The sequence below is a fragment of the Bombus vancouverensis genome, unplaced genomic scaffold (assembly GCF_051014615.1).
Source record: "Bombus vancouverensis nearcticus unplaced genomic scaffold, iyBomVanc1_principal scaffold0022, whole genome shotgun sequence".
NCBI classification, from domain to species: domain Eukaryota; kingdom Metazoa; phylum Arthropoda; class Insecta; order Hymenoptera; family Apidae; genus Bombus; species Bombus vancouverensis.
In genome coordinates this window covers 103,594-124,744 of record NW_027468913.1, presented here as the reverse complement: position 1 = coordinate 124,744, position 21,151 = coordinate 103,594, and the positions used below count along the sequence as shown (strand labels likewise).

General features: G+C 35.4%; 1 protein-coding gene and 1 pseudogene across 1 annotated transcript; one reads left to right on the top strand and one right to left on the bottom strand.

The window, feature by feature from the left end:
- Positions 1 to 190: 190 nt before the first annotated feature.
- On the bottom strand, positions 191 to 8,673 carry LOC117162421 (uncharacterized; annotated as a pseudogene).
- Positions 8,674 to 13,021: 4,348 nt separating this feature from the next.
- On the top strand, positions 13,022 to 19,603 carry LOC143304118 (omega-amidase NIT2-A-like). The gene is made up of 5 exons (XM_076626486.1): positions 13,022 to 13,172; positions 17,834 to 18,018; positions 18,420 to 18,588; positions 18,863 to 19,096; positions 19,248 to 19,603. Exons 2-4 carry the CDS (start codon positions 17,935 to 17,937, stop codon positions 18,994 to 18,996), a joined length of 387 nt encoding a protein of 128 aa, XP_076482601.1. The 5' UTR covers positions 13,022 to 13,172; positions 17,834 to 17,934; the 3' UTR covers positions 18,997 to 19,096; positions 19,248 to 19,603.
- Positions 19,604 to 21,151: the final 1,548 nt, after the last annotated feature.

Below are 21,151 nucleotides of genomic sequence, written 5' to 3'. Positions count from 1 at the left end.
TTGTAACGATCGATTAGCTAAAACTACTGCTGCACAATGGAGCAGTTGCGTCCCAAACGTACTAAAAGATTTTTGATTAGACATATTCCTGTTTTTGTCATTACAGAATAATCAATAAAAAGGACGCACTTGAGATCAGAGAAATTGTAAATATGTCAATTTATTATTACTTTTTTCATTTTTATCTGTATCAATATTAATAGTATTTTGTATATGTGGTAGAAAACTTTACATAACTGGACTGTTTTAGGTATTGTGTAATTAAGGTTGTATTTTCAATCAATCGCGGGGAGACGTAATCGCGCGGAAACACATCAGCGGGAGTCGTAAATTCCCGTTACGATTATAATAATCGACGTCGCGAATAGATCGATCTCCTGATTTCCGTTAAGATAATAGAGGTGGTTGAGGTGATATAGCGCTGCGATTAACAGGATTATAAACTATATATTTTCAACAAATTGATACAACGAACTTACGCCGTTGCGTATGATATATGTCGTAGACGACGATTTGGCGTATGAAGATGCGATACACATGCACAGTATTCTTTGGTAATACAGCAAGGCCCTTACAGTTGAGTTTCTTGTTGTAGTTGACGTAGCAATAGAGGAGACTGATGTTCCGATCTCATGCAATTACGGAGGAAAGCTCGGTGTGGGTGTGTTTTCTTGAACGAAGAAAGCGGATTCGTTTCTCACACTTTTCGTTAATAAGGTGAGAGTAACGATATGTGATGCCTATTGGTTTCAGTCATGTTAATGAGTGGTGAGAGGAGAAGGAAACCTCCTACCAACCTTGCTAGAGGGTGTCATTGTTTACAAAAAATCCGGAAAAAGCCGGATTTTCCGTTAGATAAATATCCACTTTTTCCGTTAGGTCACTGCCCGCAGTCTCCGTAATTTTTAAGAGCGCCTAATAAGCCTAAGGACCTTTCCAATAACCCTCTATAAACCGAAAACCTTTCTAGGCTTAAAAAGTCCTCCAGGACAAAAGGATTAACTTAAAACATGTGTTAAAATAATGACGTTAAAAAGTTAAAGTTTTATGGTGGGGCCTTAGATTTATTGAGGGCCTGTTTAATGGTGCTTGGGTTTTGACGGTCCGACAATGAAGGACGTCGCACGGATCATCTTGCTCCACGTAACATAGGTTTTGCTCACGTGATGTAATGAAATATGTGTCAAAATGTTTTATTATTTTTAATCATTTTGTACACTGCTTCTCTACATATTCTACAGCCATTTCTTGAACACGAGTCATGTCTTCCTCAGTACCATGCTGCTCTTCAAAATTTTTTTTATTATTTATTTATTTAAATTTTTACAATTTGTCCAGTAGGACATTTGGTAAAATATTATAGCGGTATACTAATATAACATGTGGGTGGCTACCCCCAGCGGGGTACCATTATCGTGTTTGTTAGGTTATGTCCTTGTGAGATCTGTTAGGTGTTTCCTTTTTAATCTTCTTTTTATGCTTGATGTGTCGACCGTTTCCGCTGCCAGCCGGTTTGGGTGCGTTGTATTTGTTTGGGTATTCTTTCTCTGTACCTTCTTGCACTTCTGTTAATCTCCTCCTTGACCATTGGTATTCCTAGGTCTTTCCGAATGTTCTCGTTTCTAACGTACCATGGCGCGTTTACTATTGTTCTGAGTATTTTAGATTGCGTTGCCTCTATTTTGGTTATATGGCTCATTGCTGCTGTTCCCCATAGTGCTATTCCGTACGTCCAGATTGATTTTATGACCATTTTATATATTTTTAGTTTGTTTTCTATGCTTAGTTTGGATTTTCGACTTGTTAGCCAGTACATTTGTCTCCTTGCCATCTGTATTTTGTCTGTTGTTGCTTTAATATGCTGTTTCCATGTGAGTCGTGTATCTAAGTGGAGTCTTAAGTATTTGACTTGCCTTGTTTGTATTATGTGTGTGCCATTTAGTACAATGTTTGGTGGTTTCTGTTTTCGCAGTGTGAATGTAATATGGTTGCATTTATCGGGGTTTGCTTTTATTTGTTTATCTTGCAGCCACTTTTCTATTTTTGTGATATGTTCTTGTAGTAATTTGACTGCTGTTTCTGGGTTAGTGTGCCTGACTAGTACAGCTGTGTCGTCCGTGAGTGTCAGTATTTTGCTATTGGTAGTTGTTGGTATGTTTTGTCTATAGTATTGATCCTAAGACGCTTCCTCGCGGAACCCCTGCCTTTATGTCTTTAACTTCAGAGTATGTGTCCTTGATTTTTATTACGAAGGTTCTGCTGCTTAAGTAAGATTTTATTAATTGGTATATTTGCTCCGGAAATTGTTTCCTGATTGTTTGTAGTAGGCTTTCGTGGTTTATTTTGTCAAATGCTTTATCTATGTCCATAGAGAGGGCTGTACAGTATTGTTTGTTTTCTAATGCTAGTATTATTTCTTTAATGAGCCTGTGCATTTGCTCTATAGTGGAGTGTATGTTTCTGAATCGAAATTGGTGATCTGGTATTAATTTTTCCTTCTATATTATTGGTTTTATGCGGTTGCATATTATTTCCTCTGGTATTTTGGAAAACACAGGAAGTAATGATATTGGTCTGTAAGATGCAGTTTGGTGTGGTTCTTTGCCTGGTTTAGGTAACATTATGTCCTGTGCTAGTTTCCACAGTTTAGGAAAGTATTGGATTCTTAGTATTTGACTTGCCTTGTTTGTATTATGTGTGTGCCATTTAGTACAATGTTTGGTGGTTTCTGTTTTCGCAGTGTGAATGTAATATGGTTGCATTTATCGGGGTTTGCTTTAATTTGTTTTGCTTGAAGCCACTTTTCTATTTTTGCGATATGTTCTTGTAGTAGTGTAACTGCTGTTGCAGGGTTAGTGTGCCTGACTAGTACAGCTGTGTCATCCGCGAATGTCAGTATTTTGCTATTGTTAGTTGTTGGTATGTTGGCCGTGTATGATGTGTATAAAATTGGTCCTAGGACGCTTCCTTGCGGAACTCCTGCCTTGATTTCTTTAACTTCAGAGTATGTGTCTTTGATTTTTACTATGAAGCTTCTTAAGTATGATTTGATTAATTGGTATCTCTGCTCCGGGAACTGTTTCCTGATTGATTGAAGTAGGCTAGTGTGGTTTATTTTATCGAATGCTTTTTCGATATCCATAAAGAGTGCCGTGCAGTATTGTTTTGTTTCCAGCGCCTGTAAGATTTCATTGACGAGTCTGTGCGCTGGTTCTATTGTGGAGTGTTTGTTTCTGAATCCGAATTGGTGATCCGGTATTAGTTGATTCTTCTCTATTATGGGGTTTATCCCCAAATAGTAAACTATTTTCTCTAGTATCTTAGAGAACATCGGAAGTAGTGAGATTGGTCGGTAGGATTTGATTTCGTGTGGGTCCTTGCCTGGTTTGGGTATCATTATGATTTGTGCCAGTTTCCAAGTTTTTGAAAAGTATTGTATTCTTAGTATTGCGTTAACTATTATTGTGATTTGTCTTATTGCTTTTGGCGGAAGGTTTTTTAAGATTTTGCCGTTAATTAGGTCGATTCCTGGTGCTTAATTATTTTTTGTTTTCTCAATTATGTTTCTGATTTCTTGTGCTGTTGCTTTGGGTATGGTGTAGTGATTGTCAGTTGGTGTACTAGTAGTTAGCGCGTCCTCGTCCGTATGGCTATTGTGGTTGCTGTTGTTGATGTTGTGTGGGGTGAATGTGTTGCATAGGTGGTTGGAAAATTCTTCAGCTTGCTCTTCGTTGCTTCTTGCCCATTCTTCTGGTTGCTGGTACCAGTTTTATTGTCTTCTTTATTTTTTTTGTGGCTTTCCATAGGGAGTAGTTGTAGTTCTCGTGAGCAGATAGTGACTCGATGAACTTTGTGAACTCGTTGTTATTGTGCTCTTTTATTTTGTCTTTTATTTCTTTTGTGAGTTTGTTTAGGTGTTTTTTGTTTTCTTTTGTTCTTTGTTTTTGCCATTTTGCTTTCGCTTTTCTTTTTTCTCTAATTTTTTCGAGGATGTCTAGTGGAACTGTTTTTGTTTGTCTGTTGGTTGTTTCAGGTATAGTGGTTGCCCTTGCTGCTTCTTGGATAGTTTCTGTGAATGTTGTTACTGCTTGATCGATGTGTTCAGGTGTTTTCAGTGGGATGTTGCAGCTGATTTTGCTCTCTATTATTTCTTTGAATATTTGCCATTTGGTGGTTTTATTGCATAGCTTCTCTGTGCTGCTGTAAAGTATTGGTTTGTTTCTGTATTCAATTATTATGGGCGTATGGTCGGAGGTAAGCTCGAGGCTGGGTGCTATGTTTAGTTTATTTGCGTTTAGTCCCTTTGTAACTGCAAAGTCTAGCAGGTCAGGTATTTTGCTCAGGTCTGTCGGCCAGTATGTCGGTCTTCCTGTGGATAATATATTGAGGTTATTGTTTCTAATGTATTTTTCCAAGGTTCTACCTCGAGGTGTAGTGATTCTTGATCCCCATAGTGTGTGCTTTGAATTGTAGTCTCCCGCTGCAATATACTTGTCACCTAAGTGTCGAAAGTACTCTTCCCACATTTGCGTTGTAGTTTTGTGTCGCGGCGGTACGTATACTGCTGACAACTGCAGTTGGTTGCTGTTAGTCTGTACGGTAACGGTGGTTGCTTGTATATGTTCCTTACTGACCTGACTGTGTAGGTGATGTTTAATGTTTTTTTATTACTACTGCCATCCCTCCGTGTGCTTTCCCTGGAGGATGCTTGGTGTCGCATATGGTGTAGTGCGGTATTTTTATATAGCTTTTCATTGTGAGGTGTGTTTCTGAAACGAGTAGTATATCGATGTTGTTGCTATACAGGAATGTTTTAGTTTCTAGGGCCCTTTGTTGTAGGCCGTTAGAGTTCCAGGTTGCTATTTTAAGCGTGTCTATTTTTATTTTTTGCTCATCACGTTAGTAAGTAATTGTAACATGTCTGTTATCTGCTGTGTTTGCTGTCTGAGGAGTTCGTTTTGTTCGCTTATCATTTTTGTGAGTATTTCGGTGTTTTTTATGGAATGTTTTATTAACTCTTTGATTTCTGTAGCGTCGTTGCTGTGGTTGTTCTATTCTTGATTATCTAGGGGTGACGACCGGTTGACTATTTGCGCGTAGCTTCGGTTTTTGACGGTATTGGTGTTAGTGTGGTTATTGTTCATTACATGCTGTGTATTTGGTGCTGACATAGATTCTGTGTTGTCTTGTTGCGTGTGGAAATTGTTGTGTGTCCTGTTTCGAATCGGCGGGAAGAGTTTGCTTTGTAGTTGTTTTCTGACTACGCAGCCTTTGTAGCTGGCTTGTGTTTGCCGGGCTTCTGTTGCAGTAGTTTTTTGTGTGTCCGTATTGTTGACACCGCATGCATTGTGGTATATCTTTTCTATGTCTGGGTGGCTCGACTGTGATTATTGTGTTTGAGATTTTTTTAATTTCAAATTTTTCTTTGTTGTTGCTTTTCGGTTCTAACTCTATTAGGAATAGCGGTAGTGGTTGCTTAGTGTCAAATCTGGCTAAATTGTTGATCGTTCTTACCTGGTGTCCGATCTTGGCCAATTCCTCGCATATTTTGTTTGTATTTGTTTTGGAGTGTAGACCTCTGATTACTGCTTTGCAGCTGTTGTCGGATTTGGATTGGTAAGTGTGATACCCAGCGTTTTCTTCCTTTAGCGCTTTAGTTACTTTTCTGTAGGTTTCTGGGGTATTAGTTTGTACTTTTACCTGGTCCAGTTTGAGCTGTTTGATAGTGCAGTTTTCTTTTCCTGCCGTGCTGTTTAGCAGATCAATGAGGGGGTCTATTATTTTTGCGTCTATGTAGATTGGTGGTGGCTTGGGAGTGAGTGTTCTTGGTTTTTCTGTAGGGTCTGTGTCCATCTCTTCTGTCAGTGAGCTGAAGGAGTTTTGTGTAGGAATTTCTTGTAGCCATTGTTGACTTTCTGTTTCTGTGGTCCTCCTATCGTTTGTGTTTGTGTTTATTTTTCTTTTTTTGCTGGGAGTTACAGTTCTCCAACTTTCGTTATGTTGTGGTAGATCCTTGTTAGTATTGCTCTTTACGTCGTCTTCTTGTATTATTTCCATTTCTATTTCTTTTGTATTTGCGCAGTCCTGTACTTCTCTTGTTGTTTTAATTGGGCTCTGTTGGTCTACTGCCCTGCTTATAGTGTATGTTTCTCCTTTGTTTAGTATTCTTATTGATGGTACTTTTTCCATCCTCGATTGGTTCTGTTGCTCTACTCTTGTCGCACAATGTCTGAGGCACTATGTTTTACGTACGCATAGCTCGACTGCTCGGGCAGAACTCGTTCTTCAAAATTGATGAACTTTTTAAAGAGGATCTTTACCTTTCTAGGCGGTAATGCCTGAACAACTGCTCTCTCTAGAACTTTCCTGTAAATACAAATTATTAGAAGATAAATTCTGTATGAAATTAAAAAGACAAAATATAGTTGAAAAAATATTTTTACCTTGCTATATCAGTATCATTAGATTTAACTAGAGAATCGACATAACAAGACCATATATCCACCTGTTTCGGATAAGAACTTAGAATTTGCTCAAACAGAGTTACTGCTCTCTCTTTATTTCTGTAGTGTACATACGTTCAGATGCTGGCAAAGATTGGAATGCTCTCTGCATAATATGCCTCGATTTGTCCCTCAAACCCATTTTTAGCAACCCTTCTCCACAATTAAATCACATCTCGGGAATACAGTTAAATTTTCCAATCATGGTATTAATTGTTTTCTCTAGTTCCATCTGCCTGCTAGCCTCGACATGAACAGTCAACATGTGACTGTATACTTTCAGTGAATCGTTAGACTTCACTGCGTCTTGAAAAACATCATTCAGTGCTTTAGGAAATCCGAATTTAGACTCCAAATTCAACCAAGCCTTCCAAACGTTTAATTTTTCCTTCTGTTCCCTGAAATTAATCGTTTTCACCGCTCTTCTTGCAACTGCTCTTGCTTTCTCGATTTCTGTTATTTGTAAATGATATTCCATATACTGTAACCATACTATTGAACTGTCTAGACTAGCTAAAACTAATCTGTCGAACTGATGTACAGAATTTGGTAACTGGTTATTGGCGAGTGCTTCTTCTCTTTGACGTATTTCACGTTTCTCCTGTCTTTTTTGTTCTCGACGTTCAGCGGCACATAATTTCTTATTTCTCAGATTTGGTTTTTCTTCTACTTCATCTTCACTATCGCAAGATGACTCTTTATCCTGAAGGAGAGTTGAGTCAGCATATTTCAAATCTTCTTCGGAAGCTTTGGTATCTTCCAGTTTAATCTTTTCTTCTCCTGTTTGTTCAACACACATTCTCTTTGAATATTCCTTTTCTAAATCTTTCTCTGGTTTTTCTCTGTTTCGTTTCCCTTTGTTTTTCATGTTTCGTCTTCCCGTAACTTTTCAATTTTTATTTTTTTGGCGAGTGCCACGTACTCTTGATTTTGCTTCTTTCTTTTTAAGTTATTATTATCATCCGATTTCTCTCTCACACAACACTTCTTTTCAAATGCAGATTTTATGACGCTGAGAGGCATAATATCGGATTTTTTGAAATTTAATGAGGTGTAACATTTAATTTTAGAATGAATAGTATAAGGTGTTAGATCTGGCAGTAAACTATTTATGTGACGACGTACAGGTATCGCAGCTAAAGTTCCGTTGCCAATACCTTGAAGGAGCATCAGGATAAACCAATTTGTCACCATTAAGATTCTACCACGTAGCAATTTACCGTCAGGAAATTGTATTTGCTTATTTTGTTTGGCACTTATTTTGGCACTTATGCATTATTAACGATAACGTGGTCGATTGGACAAGCTCGTGTACGTAATTTTTCCATATAATCGTCCCAGAAATTTTGTCCCCTATTTTTTTATTCTCAGAGTAATGATTCTTAGACACTATACCTAGCAAGTTATTCTGCAATTGAACAACCAACCAATCAGGCGTAATTTTTTCAATCTCTCCAGTAACTCTCTGCCCTAATTTGACAGATGCAATGGGTCTGTTTTTGTAATATGAATTCCTTGAAAGTTCTACTAATTTATTAAAATACAGGATCAATGGATTCAATGTATATTTTCTTTAGCGGTAATGTTAGTCTTAATTGTTGTTCTTTCCTGTTAATAGAAAATATTTTTGCCAATAAAATTTGGTTTATGTGCAGTAGATTAAAATTACTAACGTTACTATGGGACACATATCCAAATGGCGTATATTCTGCAACTGGAAAAATAAGTCTTATACCAGTCTTATACCCATATCCTTGATCGTACAAGGTATACAGTCTCCTATTTTCAGTTTTTCAAAATTCCTGTACCTTCCTTGAGTTGCAAAAGTCCTAGTTAAAATTAAATTAGGTACTGTAGCAAATAGAAGAGCTGAAAGTGTATGACCAGGAACATATTTTGATGCTAGTAGAGCTGCAATCTCCATACAAGGTGACATGTGACCATCTAGTAAAAATCCTGTACTAACAGTTTGTCCTTTATATCTACTGACTCTTAAATATAATCCCTGAGCGGATGATTCTATTATTGTGCCCTCTACTTCTTCACCAATATCGAATGTTGCTTCTTCAACTATTATGTCTTGATTAGCCACATTTAGAAGTACTTTTCCCGAATCTGTGTTCACTGTTTGAATTTTTACCAAAATTGTTTGTCCAGCTGAATAGTTTCAATTTATCCTTTATGCTTTAAACGTATTAAACACGCGGTAATTTCAATGTCTATAGCCTCGAACGTGTTCTGATTAGTTGTGTCATTGTCTGTGACATTGAAATCACAAAAATCCATTGCAAGTGTGCTGTCATGCAATGTGGATGTAACTGGGTTTTTTGGGTATTTCCTGTATCATCTGATTTGTACAGTACTATTTTAACGCAAGGACAGGAAACTTATTATATATTTCCCGTCCATTATTTGAATCGTTGTGAAGTGTAACGAATTATATTCGATTCGAGGAGATGTTAATGAATTACCCATTTCATATGTAATTACATGGAAATAAAAATCATTGCAAAAATAATTGATCTAATGACAACGGAATTTCCAATATTTTTTTGTTTCGTCACGTCTTTTTCATAATATATCTTTTATAGGTACGTGATTTATTAATCGTTCGAATGGAAATAATTATTCGTATAATATTCAAATGATTCTAGCCATAAAATAAATTAAAACGATACCTGTCAATGATATGCAATCTGCGTATGACGTCAACCTCGATCTATGCTTATACAAGAAATTTTATCAATCAATGACTAGATATACAATAATCAAATATTATAAAATTTCCTGAAAACCTTTAGGTGTTAATATTAAGGTGTTAATATCTTTAATATTTGCAAGTTATTGTTTAGCGCTAATTAGTTAGAATGTAACAAGTGGTGTACCAGAATTGAGATAATTAAGCCACACGAACAATCTTATTTAGATCTTTTTAATTTTTTAATTCTCTTTTGCTCTAATACTTCGTAAAATTAATCTCCATTAGCTACTACACTTCATAGAATGACAAGAGATAATTTTTCATATATAACGTTTCATTCATAAAATCTATCATTAAAGTATATCTTCATAAAAATATCATTCCATACTAACGGTATATTTGGTGTCATACGAGATAACAGTTACCAGTGATGACATATGTAACTTTATAAAGATACCTCGTTTTATTATATATTAAAAGAATGTACTCATTGCTGCTATATTTCAGATGAAAAAAAGGAGGCAACGATTTTACAGTAAAATCGTTCGTTTACAACTGATTCATTTACATTTCATGATAATACTGTGCATTCTGAATATGCTATGATTTGGTTTAAAATAATAAATAGTCCATTCTTGCATACTATTGTTCCAGCTTTACTTGTATTTTCGATATTGATATAAATAGAAAGACAATTAATGTCGTTCGAGTCTATTTTCGGATCATTTATATTACGTTTAATCCATATAGTTATTATATGAGACATAGTATCGTAAAATTTGGAAGAATAAAACGTTCGTACAGGATGTACATTTTATAAGAACTCCAACAAATCTGCGTGTGCACCTAAAATACAAACTGATAGTGATTGTTCATAAGTTTATATACATTATCTAATGTCAATCGAAGGTATCAATTCTTTTTCTCCATAAGAGTACTTTTTCATTTATATGTGTTCAAAAATACATGTGTTCAACCGTGAAGCATATGTCACCTACAACGAAAAAGAGTTTCCCTATACTTAATATTTCCTTTATATACCTATGAAAGTCTATTCTTCGCGTAGTATGAAATTATGAATAAATCTGGAATATTGTTCAATCTGAAAAGAAAAATAACTTATTGACATCATTCATTGATACGAGATTCAGAATGTTTGTTTTGTCTTGCAGAGAAAGAAGGCAGCCCTTTCTTTTAATGTGAAATAGAAAGCGAAAATTTGAAAACAGATTTTTTGGAAATTTACTTGCAAATATCGTTTTCAATATCGTGATTTTCTTCCCAATGGTACTGTACTTTCAAATTTTCCAGTATCCCTCTAAAAACAAAAAGTCGAACCTCGTTATTATTAACGTAGGCACTACAAGGAAGAGAAGTATTAGAAAGCAGCTCCTTTTTATTATGGATTTCTTTATAATCATGTAAATAAGAAATTCCGGAAATTTTTTCCTCAAGAATTTAATTCTTGTGTTTTGATTGATAATTATTACACTGCATACTAACTTTTCGCATACTGTTCGCGTCTAACAATTTCCTAATAATAACTACTTCAAAATTACATATGTTCTTGCACGAATTCAAAAGTACGTATGATACAATTACAATTGATTCTAAAATAATAATTATTTAAAGATATTAAGATACTAATTAAACGTTTCACTATATTTCAAAATCTGGAACAACAAATTTTTATTTATAAAAAATGAAACTGTGTTTATATATTCTTTGTCATGATGCTATTTCTTATTACCATGTCGACATTTTTTAAAATTCATTTTGTTATCTCTACGCAATATGAAAATTCATATACTGCTTAATATTTTTTACATATTATCCATCCACCGCATGATATCTCCTGAAAAATCAAAATATTAATGTTATATTATTACAATGCTTCTTAAATTTCAATTTTTGACAAATTTGAAATCCAATGTATTTTGCACAATTGTTATTTATCAAAAAATTCTAAGTTAGTAACTTTCTTTTCAAATGGCAAATAACATATACTTTGACTTACCTGTAAGTTTTTGTTCCTAATCATCATTTCCTCTTATAGAACATCATTATTGATCTTATAATTACTACCGGTGTCATAGATATTGTAGTGGCTACAACTGAATTAATAGAAAATGATAAATAACTGTGTATAACACTAACACATAACTGTGTATAACAATGACACATAACTTTTACTTACATATCAGTCGATAAGGGATTACTGTGATATCCTGTTGATGTTTCTTAAGGCACTTGATTAGGTGTGATACGGTATCATTCCTTATGGTATACTGTAGATAAGTATTTTAGAAAATGACAAGAATAAATCTAAATTATTCAGAGGTTCCAGTTTCGGCTTAGACATAAATACAGGACCATTTGCAAAGAAGGAAGGGTGCGTTTCTACAGCCTCGTTATAGTAACGAATACCAATATATAGTAATGAATACCAATCTCTGAATTACTGGTTACTAAACATAAATATCCTATAAAATTTAATATATTTCTTTAATTTTTAATACATACATGAGTTAGTAGTTCTAAATTATGAATCATCCTACCTGTGATATTACACTTTTCCTTATAATATCATCACTCAAGTGAACAACATTAAGATCATGTAAACCATGTCATCCTATCTTACTGTGAAGATACTTAGTTATGTTATCTAACATTATAAAAATATCATCAAATTCAAGTCCTTTTATTTACATCACATGGCCACGACGATCTGGTTCTTCGTTATATAATGTTCTAAAATTTGTCGTATATATAGGATGTACAAACCGTGATATCAAGGTATCAGTTCTTCCTTCCCAAGGGACAGTTTCATTAAAATTCTGATAGAATTAAAAATTAATTATTAATATTCTAACAATCATATATGTCAAATACATTATAGTCAACGATATATACCTGAGCGAATGTAGGGGTAATTCCTTGATAATTATAAATGTCATCAGCCCACATCATTGTGCCACTTCTTTGTACTCCAGCCTCTCGATTAACAGCCTAAACAAACATACAAAATTTTATAGAAGCTGCACAAAATATAGTATATATGCGCAATATTGAAGCGTTCAAGGGGATATAAAGGTAATGTACATCACATACACGTGTACTCTCATGCAACAAAATACAATTAGATTTAATAGTATAAGCTCTTTTATTCATCATAATAGATTGGAAATTTAAGTGTCTTACGAGGGTGAGTAAAAAGTTACCCGCTCTGTCGGTGTAGAATTTATTTTAAGCAATTGTCAAAAAAGACATACATCATTTTTTGACATAATCACTCAATTTCTGTATACACTTTGTCCATTTGCTGAAGGACCTTCGTATTTTCTCATTAAAAAATGTTTTGGGCTGAGCTGCGAACCACGAATGCATCGTCGTCTTCACCTTTTCATCAGCTTTTTCGGCATCCATCTCGCACAAACTTTTTAAAACCCAAATCTGTCGTGCACTATTGCATAAGCAGAGCCGTGGCTCATTTGCAAATGATTTGCCACATTATCCAGCTTCACTCGTCTATTCCATAGAGCATAAGTTCATGAGCACGTTCAATGTTGTCATCGTGGATGTGGACGGGCGTCCAGCTGTTTTTTCATAACACTTGTGCGATCTTCTTTGAACTTTTGTGCCCATTCAAACACACTTCGTGACAAAACACTTTCTCCATAATGTGCATTAAATCTTTGATAAATATAGGCATCAAACAAAACCTCCGACCGCAAGAAACGAATCACAGCATCCTGCACCGTTTTCCTGCAAATCGCCATTGCAAAGCGCCATTACTCGCGCAACGGTCACAAACGAATCGACGTAACACAATGAAACCTACGCAGCAGCACTGAACAGATATTGACGTCATACGAAGAGTGCAGATGGATCAATACGGTCGACAGAAGTTTTAACTATCTGGAGTGCGGATAAATTTTTACCGAGAGTCGTATAGGAATCTATAATCTGTAAGTACACCTTTGGCTGAATGGAAATTTCTCTTACATATAGTCAAAAATGCAGAAACAGTGTATTGAATTGGAAAGTGATAAAAAATAAGTGAAGTTTCGAGGTTGCATGTGATTGCATGAATACACAGGACGTTTTTAGCGAATAAAAAATAATTTTGAAAGACACGAGACTTATCTTGTATTTTATGCACTCTCTGTGTCCGAATTTCCAGAAGCTCTCTATCTTATGAAGTGTTTTAGATTAGCCGGAAAATTTTGTATGTACATACAAGAAGTATACGATCTAAGTGGAATATTCCATTATTCTCTTGATACAACAGAAACGAAATTTACAGAACTTCTCAGAAAGTTGGTTTACTATTACCAAATTAATAGAATTAATATACGTTTATCATCTTTACATACCTAAGTCGTGGAGGTTTATCGTGCGTAAAAAATTAGTGTCGTTTCAAAGTTACATTTCGTACATTTTAAGCCTATAATTTGTAACGTACAAAACAATGTAAATTTGAGCTGTTTCTTATCTCCACAATAAGAAAATCCAACTTTACGTTTTTTACACAATGATATTTATGGAACAGTAATATCATATTATTGCATCGCTTGGAGAATGAAGTCAAGGTACGATGTGACCCTAGTGTAAACGCTGGGATACCCAGCTGTGCCGCACTTATAAGCATAAGACACAATACCTATTAAATACGAGGTTCATTCATGTTGTATCAGCAGTGGTCCGCCGCGGTCAGCCTGAAAGGATCGTTAAATTTTTAATCAAAGATACTGAAATATATCGATCGAATTGTATTGAAATTATACTTATATACAGTAATAATCTTCTATTGATTTGTGTATTGAAATACTCCAATTTATAATGTACATGTTATATGTATTTTGAGCAAAACTAAGATTAGAAGGAAATTAGATTAAATACCACAATGAGGTGTGAGAAGTGGGCAAGATTATTAAATTGTGTTTATCTATTATTTCTAATGTTTAAGACGTCGATTTGATGTTAATTCGAATTAACGTGTCTTCAGATACCGTATAGTTTGTAGTAACTCTGTAACTTAATTACCGTACAAGAATCCTCTCCACCCTGAGCATGTTCGGCGCATATTATACCATCAGTGATATCAGGTGCATTAGGAAATTTGGAATAAGCTATTTTGCATTCGGCGTTCTTAATCACTGGCATTTGTACTTCCATTAATGCATTACGTCGTGGTCGTCCTACGAAGAAAATAAGAAAGATATTTAAGACTGGAACTGTTTAATTTTATTATAAAATTGATATCACTTACTATATCTTAATGCTCCCCATCCAGCAACAAGGGGGTTATAGCCGACGAAGTTGCTCTTTCGTAGGGGCTCTTTCGTACAAATGGGATATACGTACCCTGAAAAATAAAAGAATAAATGAAAATGCAGGAAACGAATGACCAAAAGTATGAGAAAGAATTGTACATGCTTTATGACACAATATATGTGTACAGTAAGAAATTTCAGGATATGATACTTCAGTAATACTCAATAGCATATATATATATATATATATATTTGAGGACTTACTCGAAAATGGCAATTCCTCCACCAATCTAAGAATGGCAATATTATGATTGTGTATGTTTTCTATTCCATCCATATGTGCATAATGTGCTGCGGTCAAAACATGCCTAGCCGATATCAGGGAACCTCCGCACTTCCATAGTGGTTTGTCTGGGTTTCGGGGATTACGAAAACCTAATGCAGCGATCCATGGCCAAGCGCCTAAAATGCAATAGTCATAGTTGTGAATATACATAATTTTTTCTCACATAACGAGTAACAACGATTATTACCTATTCGATATTCGATCATACAGCAGACGATAAGTACATACGTACAAATACTCTGAAATACAGATTTGATAAAGACAGAAATTAAATTTTTATTCCAGTGGAATGCAAATTATCAAATAATTCTATATAATTTCTATTTGAACTATACTGAACTATAAAGTTCAAACGTGTAATTTCTGCCCTAACAGTTTTTGATCTCTATCCATATTATTACTCCTATATCAATTCTTTATTTCAAGCAAAAAGATACTCTTCCTAACATGAAGTAAAAGAAAGAAATAATTCAAGTTAATAAGTAAAGTTACTACCGATGAAATCATAGCATTATTATTTAGTCTAATTGAAATGTACATTGATGTGCTGTTTAATGCCTTTAAAGTTCATTCTTTGCAGTAAATGGCTTATTATTAATCGGAAAGAAAGACATAAAACGTACCAAGTTCAGCTGGTTTACCATCGACCACCCTGGTATGAGAGACGTTGCTAAAACCACAGTATGGTGGTCGCAAAGCCTTATACTTGTACACAGTTTTTATTAAAATTTCTCTCTTCTCTTTGTTTGGATCGTTCGGACAGCAAACGATCGTAACATTGCCCTGGTATCTGCACACTGATCGTCTATAAAAATCGGTGGCTGTACGGTACTGTATCTGCCATATTTCTTGCAGAGGTTTACATTTTCTGTAGTCAAGGCACCTGCCTTCTTGATTGTCCGGTGTGGTACATTCTGGATCAAACAATTTTAAAACATTTATACAGTTCAAAGATGCGTAAGAAAGCGACACCGATTACTCAACTTTCGAAGTAAAAAGCCGATCAAGTCCACCGGATTGCCCTACAGACACGTATTAATCCGTAAGAGTTAGTCATCATGTTGATAATAATTATCTAAAGAAACTTTTCACGTGGAAATATGAAATTTTAATTGATTAGATATTGTGTTAGCCATACTTAAGAAAGAAAATGAAAATGAATGAAATGAAAGAAAAGGACTACCTTCAACCTCATTTTTTAAATAAACACTTTGTCAGTTTTGCGGTAAATAAATTCTTAGGAATTCAGGACAGTTTTTAGTGAATCATTTTGTTTCGACCGTTCGCGGAGAGACGCGATCGCGAGATAGCACGTCAACGAGAGTTGTAAGTTCCCGTTACGATTAAATAATCGACGCCACGAACTGATCGATCCCCTTATTTCGATTATGATAATAAGGGTAGTTCAATGAAATTCCACAGAATTAACACAAATAAATTAATGTTTATTTCAACAACTTATTAACTAGAAAGATATAAAAGGAACAAAAAAAATGTAACTGCGTTTTGGTTGATAAGTAATGCGCGACATACCACATGTGTTGACGGTTCGACTTCTCGAAAAGTTCTGAACGCCTTTCGATTTTTTTCGTTTTTCCTGGAAGGCGACCCCCACTACGTTCGGATCACGCCACATTCTTTTACTGCGAGGTAAAATACGGGCCACGAGTCGACGTTTCTGGAAGTCGCCCTGCTTAATGAACCACGCGCTTGCCACTACAATGTTTGTTTGCCGGGCAGACGCGACGATCCGTCTGCGACATTATAGTGCCGCGATCGATAGTTAAGAATATGACCTATGGTAAGCCGCATGGCGTAACATTCTCCCCCCGTTGAGAGGGTACCGATCAAACTAGCGAGGTGTGGTTGAAGTTCCCATCTTATTTCGTCTCGGTGGCTAGTTGTTCGGGTTTCTCGAGATCGGGTTGAATTGGCAGTGGGACAAGCCTTTTGACGCCCCGATCCAAAATGCTCTTTGCCGTCTGAACTGTAGCTGTCCGGATGACACCATCGGCGCCTGGATGAACCTTGATAACTCGGCCCAGAGGCCAATGCATGGAGGGAACGTTGTCCTCTCTGAGGATGACGATTGTGCCCTTTTGGATGCTGTGTCCACCCTTGCTCCATTTATTGCGGTTGGTTAGCTCGTTCAAATACTCCTTATGCTAGCGGTTCCAAAAATGTTGTTTAAGCTGTTGGATATGCTGCCATTTGGAGAGTCGGTTCGATGGAATGTCTCTGAAATCTCGATCACGTAAGCACATTAATGAATCGCCAATGAGGAAATGTCCGGGAGTGAGGGCTAGGAGATCATTTGGATCGGTGGAGATAGGAGTTAGCGGGCGGGAATTGAGGACTGCTTCTATTTCTATGATAAGAGTATTACGGTGTTAAGCTCATATGTTTCTGTTTCTCCACTCGCGCTGCGCCATAATATCCTTTGATATTTCCGATCCTCTGGTCGTACGAGGAATTGCCGATACATTTTCTCGATGTCGCCAGTGAGTACGTACTGATGAGCGCGGAATCTAATTAATATACAAAATAAATTGTGAATTGATTCGAGAATATAGGATTTCCCCATTTTCATGATTATCGTGATTTTTGTATAAATATATTTTTTAACATACTAATAATTAGGTACTTATAAATTAGTATTATCAATTATTTTGCATTTATAATTCCGCCTCTAGTATAAGTATTAATTGAAAACTAACTTTATGTTTCAAAAAGTACTAGCAAAGTCGTTGAGTAACAAGCCACTGATGCTAACACAAATAGCATTGTCGTAATTAAATATTTCTAAATATTCATTTTTCATTTTGGACCTGTAGAAACAATTTATTATATATACTATTAGCTAAGTAATTGCATATTTAATTAAGTCGAAATATAAAACTTAGTTATTTTAATAATTTAAAAATAAAAAACTGACAAACATTTCAATTTAATTTATGGTTGGAACAAAAGACAGTTATTTTTCATTAATTGAAATATTGCAATGCAGAGTACTTTCCAAAATACGCCGAGAGTATTCCTGATGGTGAAACGAGCGTTGCTTCATCGAACGCAGCTAAAGAAAACAACATCTATGTAGTTGGTGGTACGATGCCTGAAATAGAGGGCGATAAATTGTACAATACCTCTACTATTTGGGGTCCCGATGGAACTTTGATAGCAAAACACCGAAAGGTAAGTAATATATTCCTTTATGGCTTTGAATTTGAAAATATCGGGGTGAAGAAAGTGACTCTATCTAGGAATAATTTAGGAATATACATATGTACATACGTATACTATAACCAATTCTATAATTTGCGGTTTATAAAATACGTTATGATACGGGAAACGCCCATTTTTGTTGTAATGTGTTTGTTGTTGTATAAATTTTTCACATACTTAAAATATTATTATACTTATTTTTTCTCCTTTTTAAACATTATTAAATGATAAGATTTTTTAATAAAAGAAAGTGATAAAAACGCTGTCAGTTATTAAATAAAAAATAATTAAAGTTTAGGAGTTGGTAACTTTGATATTAAATTACAAAAGTTGCAGCAATATAATTAGCGACCACATTTTTATGTTATTAGGTACATCTATTCGACATCGACATTCCTAATAAGATTACTTTTCGAGAGAGTGATTCACTCAGTCCTGGTAACTCCCTAACGACGTTCGATGTGAAGGGCTGCAAAATAGGTATTGGCATTTGCTATGATATTAGATTCGAGGAAATGGCACGCATTTATCGGAACAAAGGTACAGTAACTTAATCGATCAATACTTAACTAGCAAAAAATTAAATATCTTTCTTAAATATATTCTATATAAAATTAATATAATCTGTAACTCTGTATAAAAAGAAGCTTAATTTAAAAAACCAGTATATTTGCTGAAAATGAAACAAATAAAAGAATTAAAAGCACAATAAGAGGACTGTCCTCGCATATTCAGAAATGATGGAATGTGAACCGTGCAACTACGAAGTTAATTGGTATTCGGTGGCTTCATATTTCCTGCTTCTCTGGGTTAGGTTGCCAAATGCTGATATATCCAGCGGCATTCAATATGACCACTGGACCACTGCACTGGTCATTACTTCAGCGTTTCAGAGCGAATGATAATCAATTATACGTTGCCTGCATATCACCGGCTCGTGTTCCTTAAGCAAGTTACGTCGCATGGGGACATACACAGTTGACCAATCCCTGAGGAAAGATTCTTTACGATTTGGAAACTCAAGAGAATATGGCAGTCACCGATATCGGTAATTTACAGCTTAAAATTAAAAGCGAGAGATCCATGATGTAATTAATTTTTAGTCTCGTTAATTTATCGATTTAGCCATCTTCCTTTGTATTTGTTGAATTTATTAGTAAGCATTACTTATTACTTCGTATGTTTCTTTTTTCTATCAGATCTAAAAGTTGTTGAGGAAGTAAGGGCTCGGATACCTACATTTTCTCAGAGACGTACAGATTTGTACGACACTGTCTGTAAGAAGGAGTAACTCTACACTAAAACAGAAAATGTTTTTTTATAATATTTCTACTACGATATCCTTTTTTTGTGAATTATTACTAATTTCTTATCATTTGTACTAAATGAATGACTCAATTAAGAAAACTAAAACGTTATAAATAATAATCTGTATATCTTGTGTATCAACATGTAATTGGATATTATAATAATATAGGAATGCTATAATAATATAGGATAATAATATAGGAGAATAATAATATAGAAAAAAATACATGCTTTTAAACACCTTTAATATCGATCACATAAATTGTTATAATTCACAATGATTACGCATACATAAAAGACCCCTTGATAGTAAAATTTACGATCAAAAGGCAATTACGTATCGTTTAACAACATTTAATTTATAACACCTTTTAAACATTTAGACAGATTAACACATAACACTTCTTATATATAAACATCAATTCGAAGTTATCAGCTTGGAGAAATTGGTCGATTAATACCTGTAGATTGTCTGTCTCGATGAAAGAATTAAAGAGAGCAAAAACATGATAATGCCGCTAATATAATATTCCTTCTTTCTTGTATCTGTCTGCCTCTCAGGTCGTTTTACTAATTACAATAAGTAATTTCGACTTCTTTGCGCTCTCTTTTAACGCATTCGAGACCGAAAGAAATTCATATCAGTCAGTAGGCAAGGGTATAATATACATATTTTATATATAACTTATGTAGTAATGTATATATCATGTTAATTTCATATTTTTTTCAATATAGAATTATTATATATATATGTCGGAGAAGCAGGGGGGATAGGGTTGTCGGTGTTTGAGGAGTCTTCATTGAAGGTAGCCATCGTTGCGGTGTAACGAAGATACGATTTATTGACACAGGTATGAATAACACAGGTTTGACAATTTATCACGGCGGTGAGACGTCCGCGACACTAGTGACAGTGATCCCAGGTTCAATAACGAATCCGCGGCCAACGGGATGACAGATAGGCGTTCTCGCTGAATCTAAGTCTGACTCGTAAACGATAATTGCTGAGCGTAAAGACGTTACTCTTTCGTCGACGGGAGCGCGTCAAAGAATGCGCGTCCCGTCCCGATGATTCCACAGAGGAAAAACTATACTGGGGTGTGTCTAAGGACACGAGATCATCGGATTCGTCGAGGAAAGCCTTCGTTTAGGAAGTAAGGGAAATTGACGTTGCTGCTAATTGGTCAATCTCCATATCGGTGGTTAGAAAAAGATGCTAGCCGCCCTCGAGGGAAAGTTGCTAGTGGGAGACGCCGCTCGTTGAAAAATATGTCTCCCCTATCTTCCCGTAGTTGGGACAAAGACTGTTTGTCTGTTTGAAGGACTTTAGTTAACTAAACCTTAAGATTTATAACGGGCCCTCGGGCTAGCCGAACATGTACTGCGGAGACGCATCGACATCTGGCAATCATCTTACTCGAAGAATAGGGTCTGCGTGTGGCGAGCCACGGGACAGAAACCGTTGGAATGTTTACTGTCGCGTGTCGCCACGAATATTTCTTTTAAGGAGAGCTATAGAATTATTCCATATGTTTGTTGGGCAAAGCGTTCATCCCTTGACCGCGGCTACGTTCGGCGACTGACTGTCGCCTCGAGCCCAAGCTCATTATCACAACTCTCCAACAATTACAATCGGATTGAATAACTACAATTGTTCAATTACAGACTCCGGTGTTCTTTCATCTCCGACATATATATATTTTTTACATTTGTAGTTGCGCACAGATTTTATTAAAGAAAAGTGTTAACAATGTGTTTTCATGATTTATTTCTCGCGACTGACTTCCATTAATCC

Bases quoted from the DNA above. Each gene is read 5' to 3' on its own strand.
- LOC143304118 (XM_076626486.1), top strand. From the start codon at position 17,935: ATGCCTGAAATAGAGGGCGATAAATTGTACAATACCTCTACTATTTGG. The intron at 18,019-18,419 runs GTAAGTAATATA...TTATGTTATTAG, and splicing joins TGATAGCAAAACACCGAAAG to GTACATCTATTCGACATCGA. The intron at 18,589-18,862 runs GTACAGTAACTT...TCTCTGGGTTAG, and splicing joins ACGCATTTATCGGAACAAAG to GTTGCCAAATGCTGATATAT.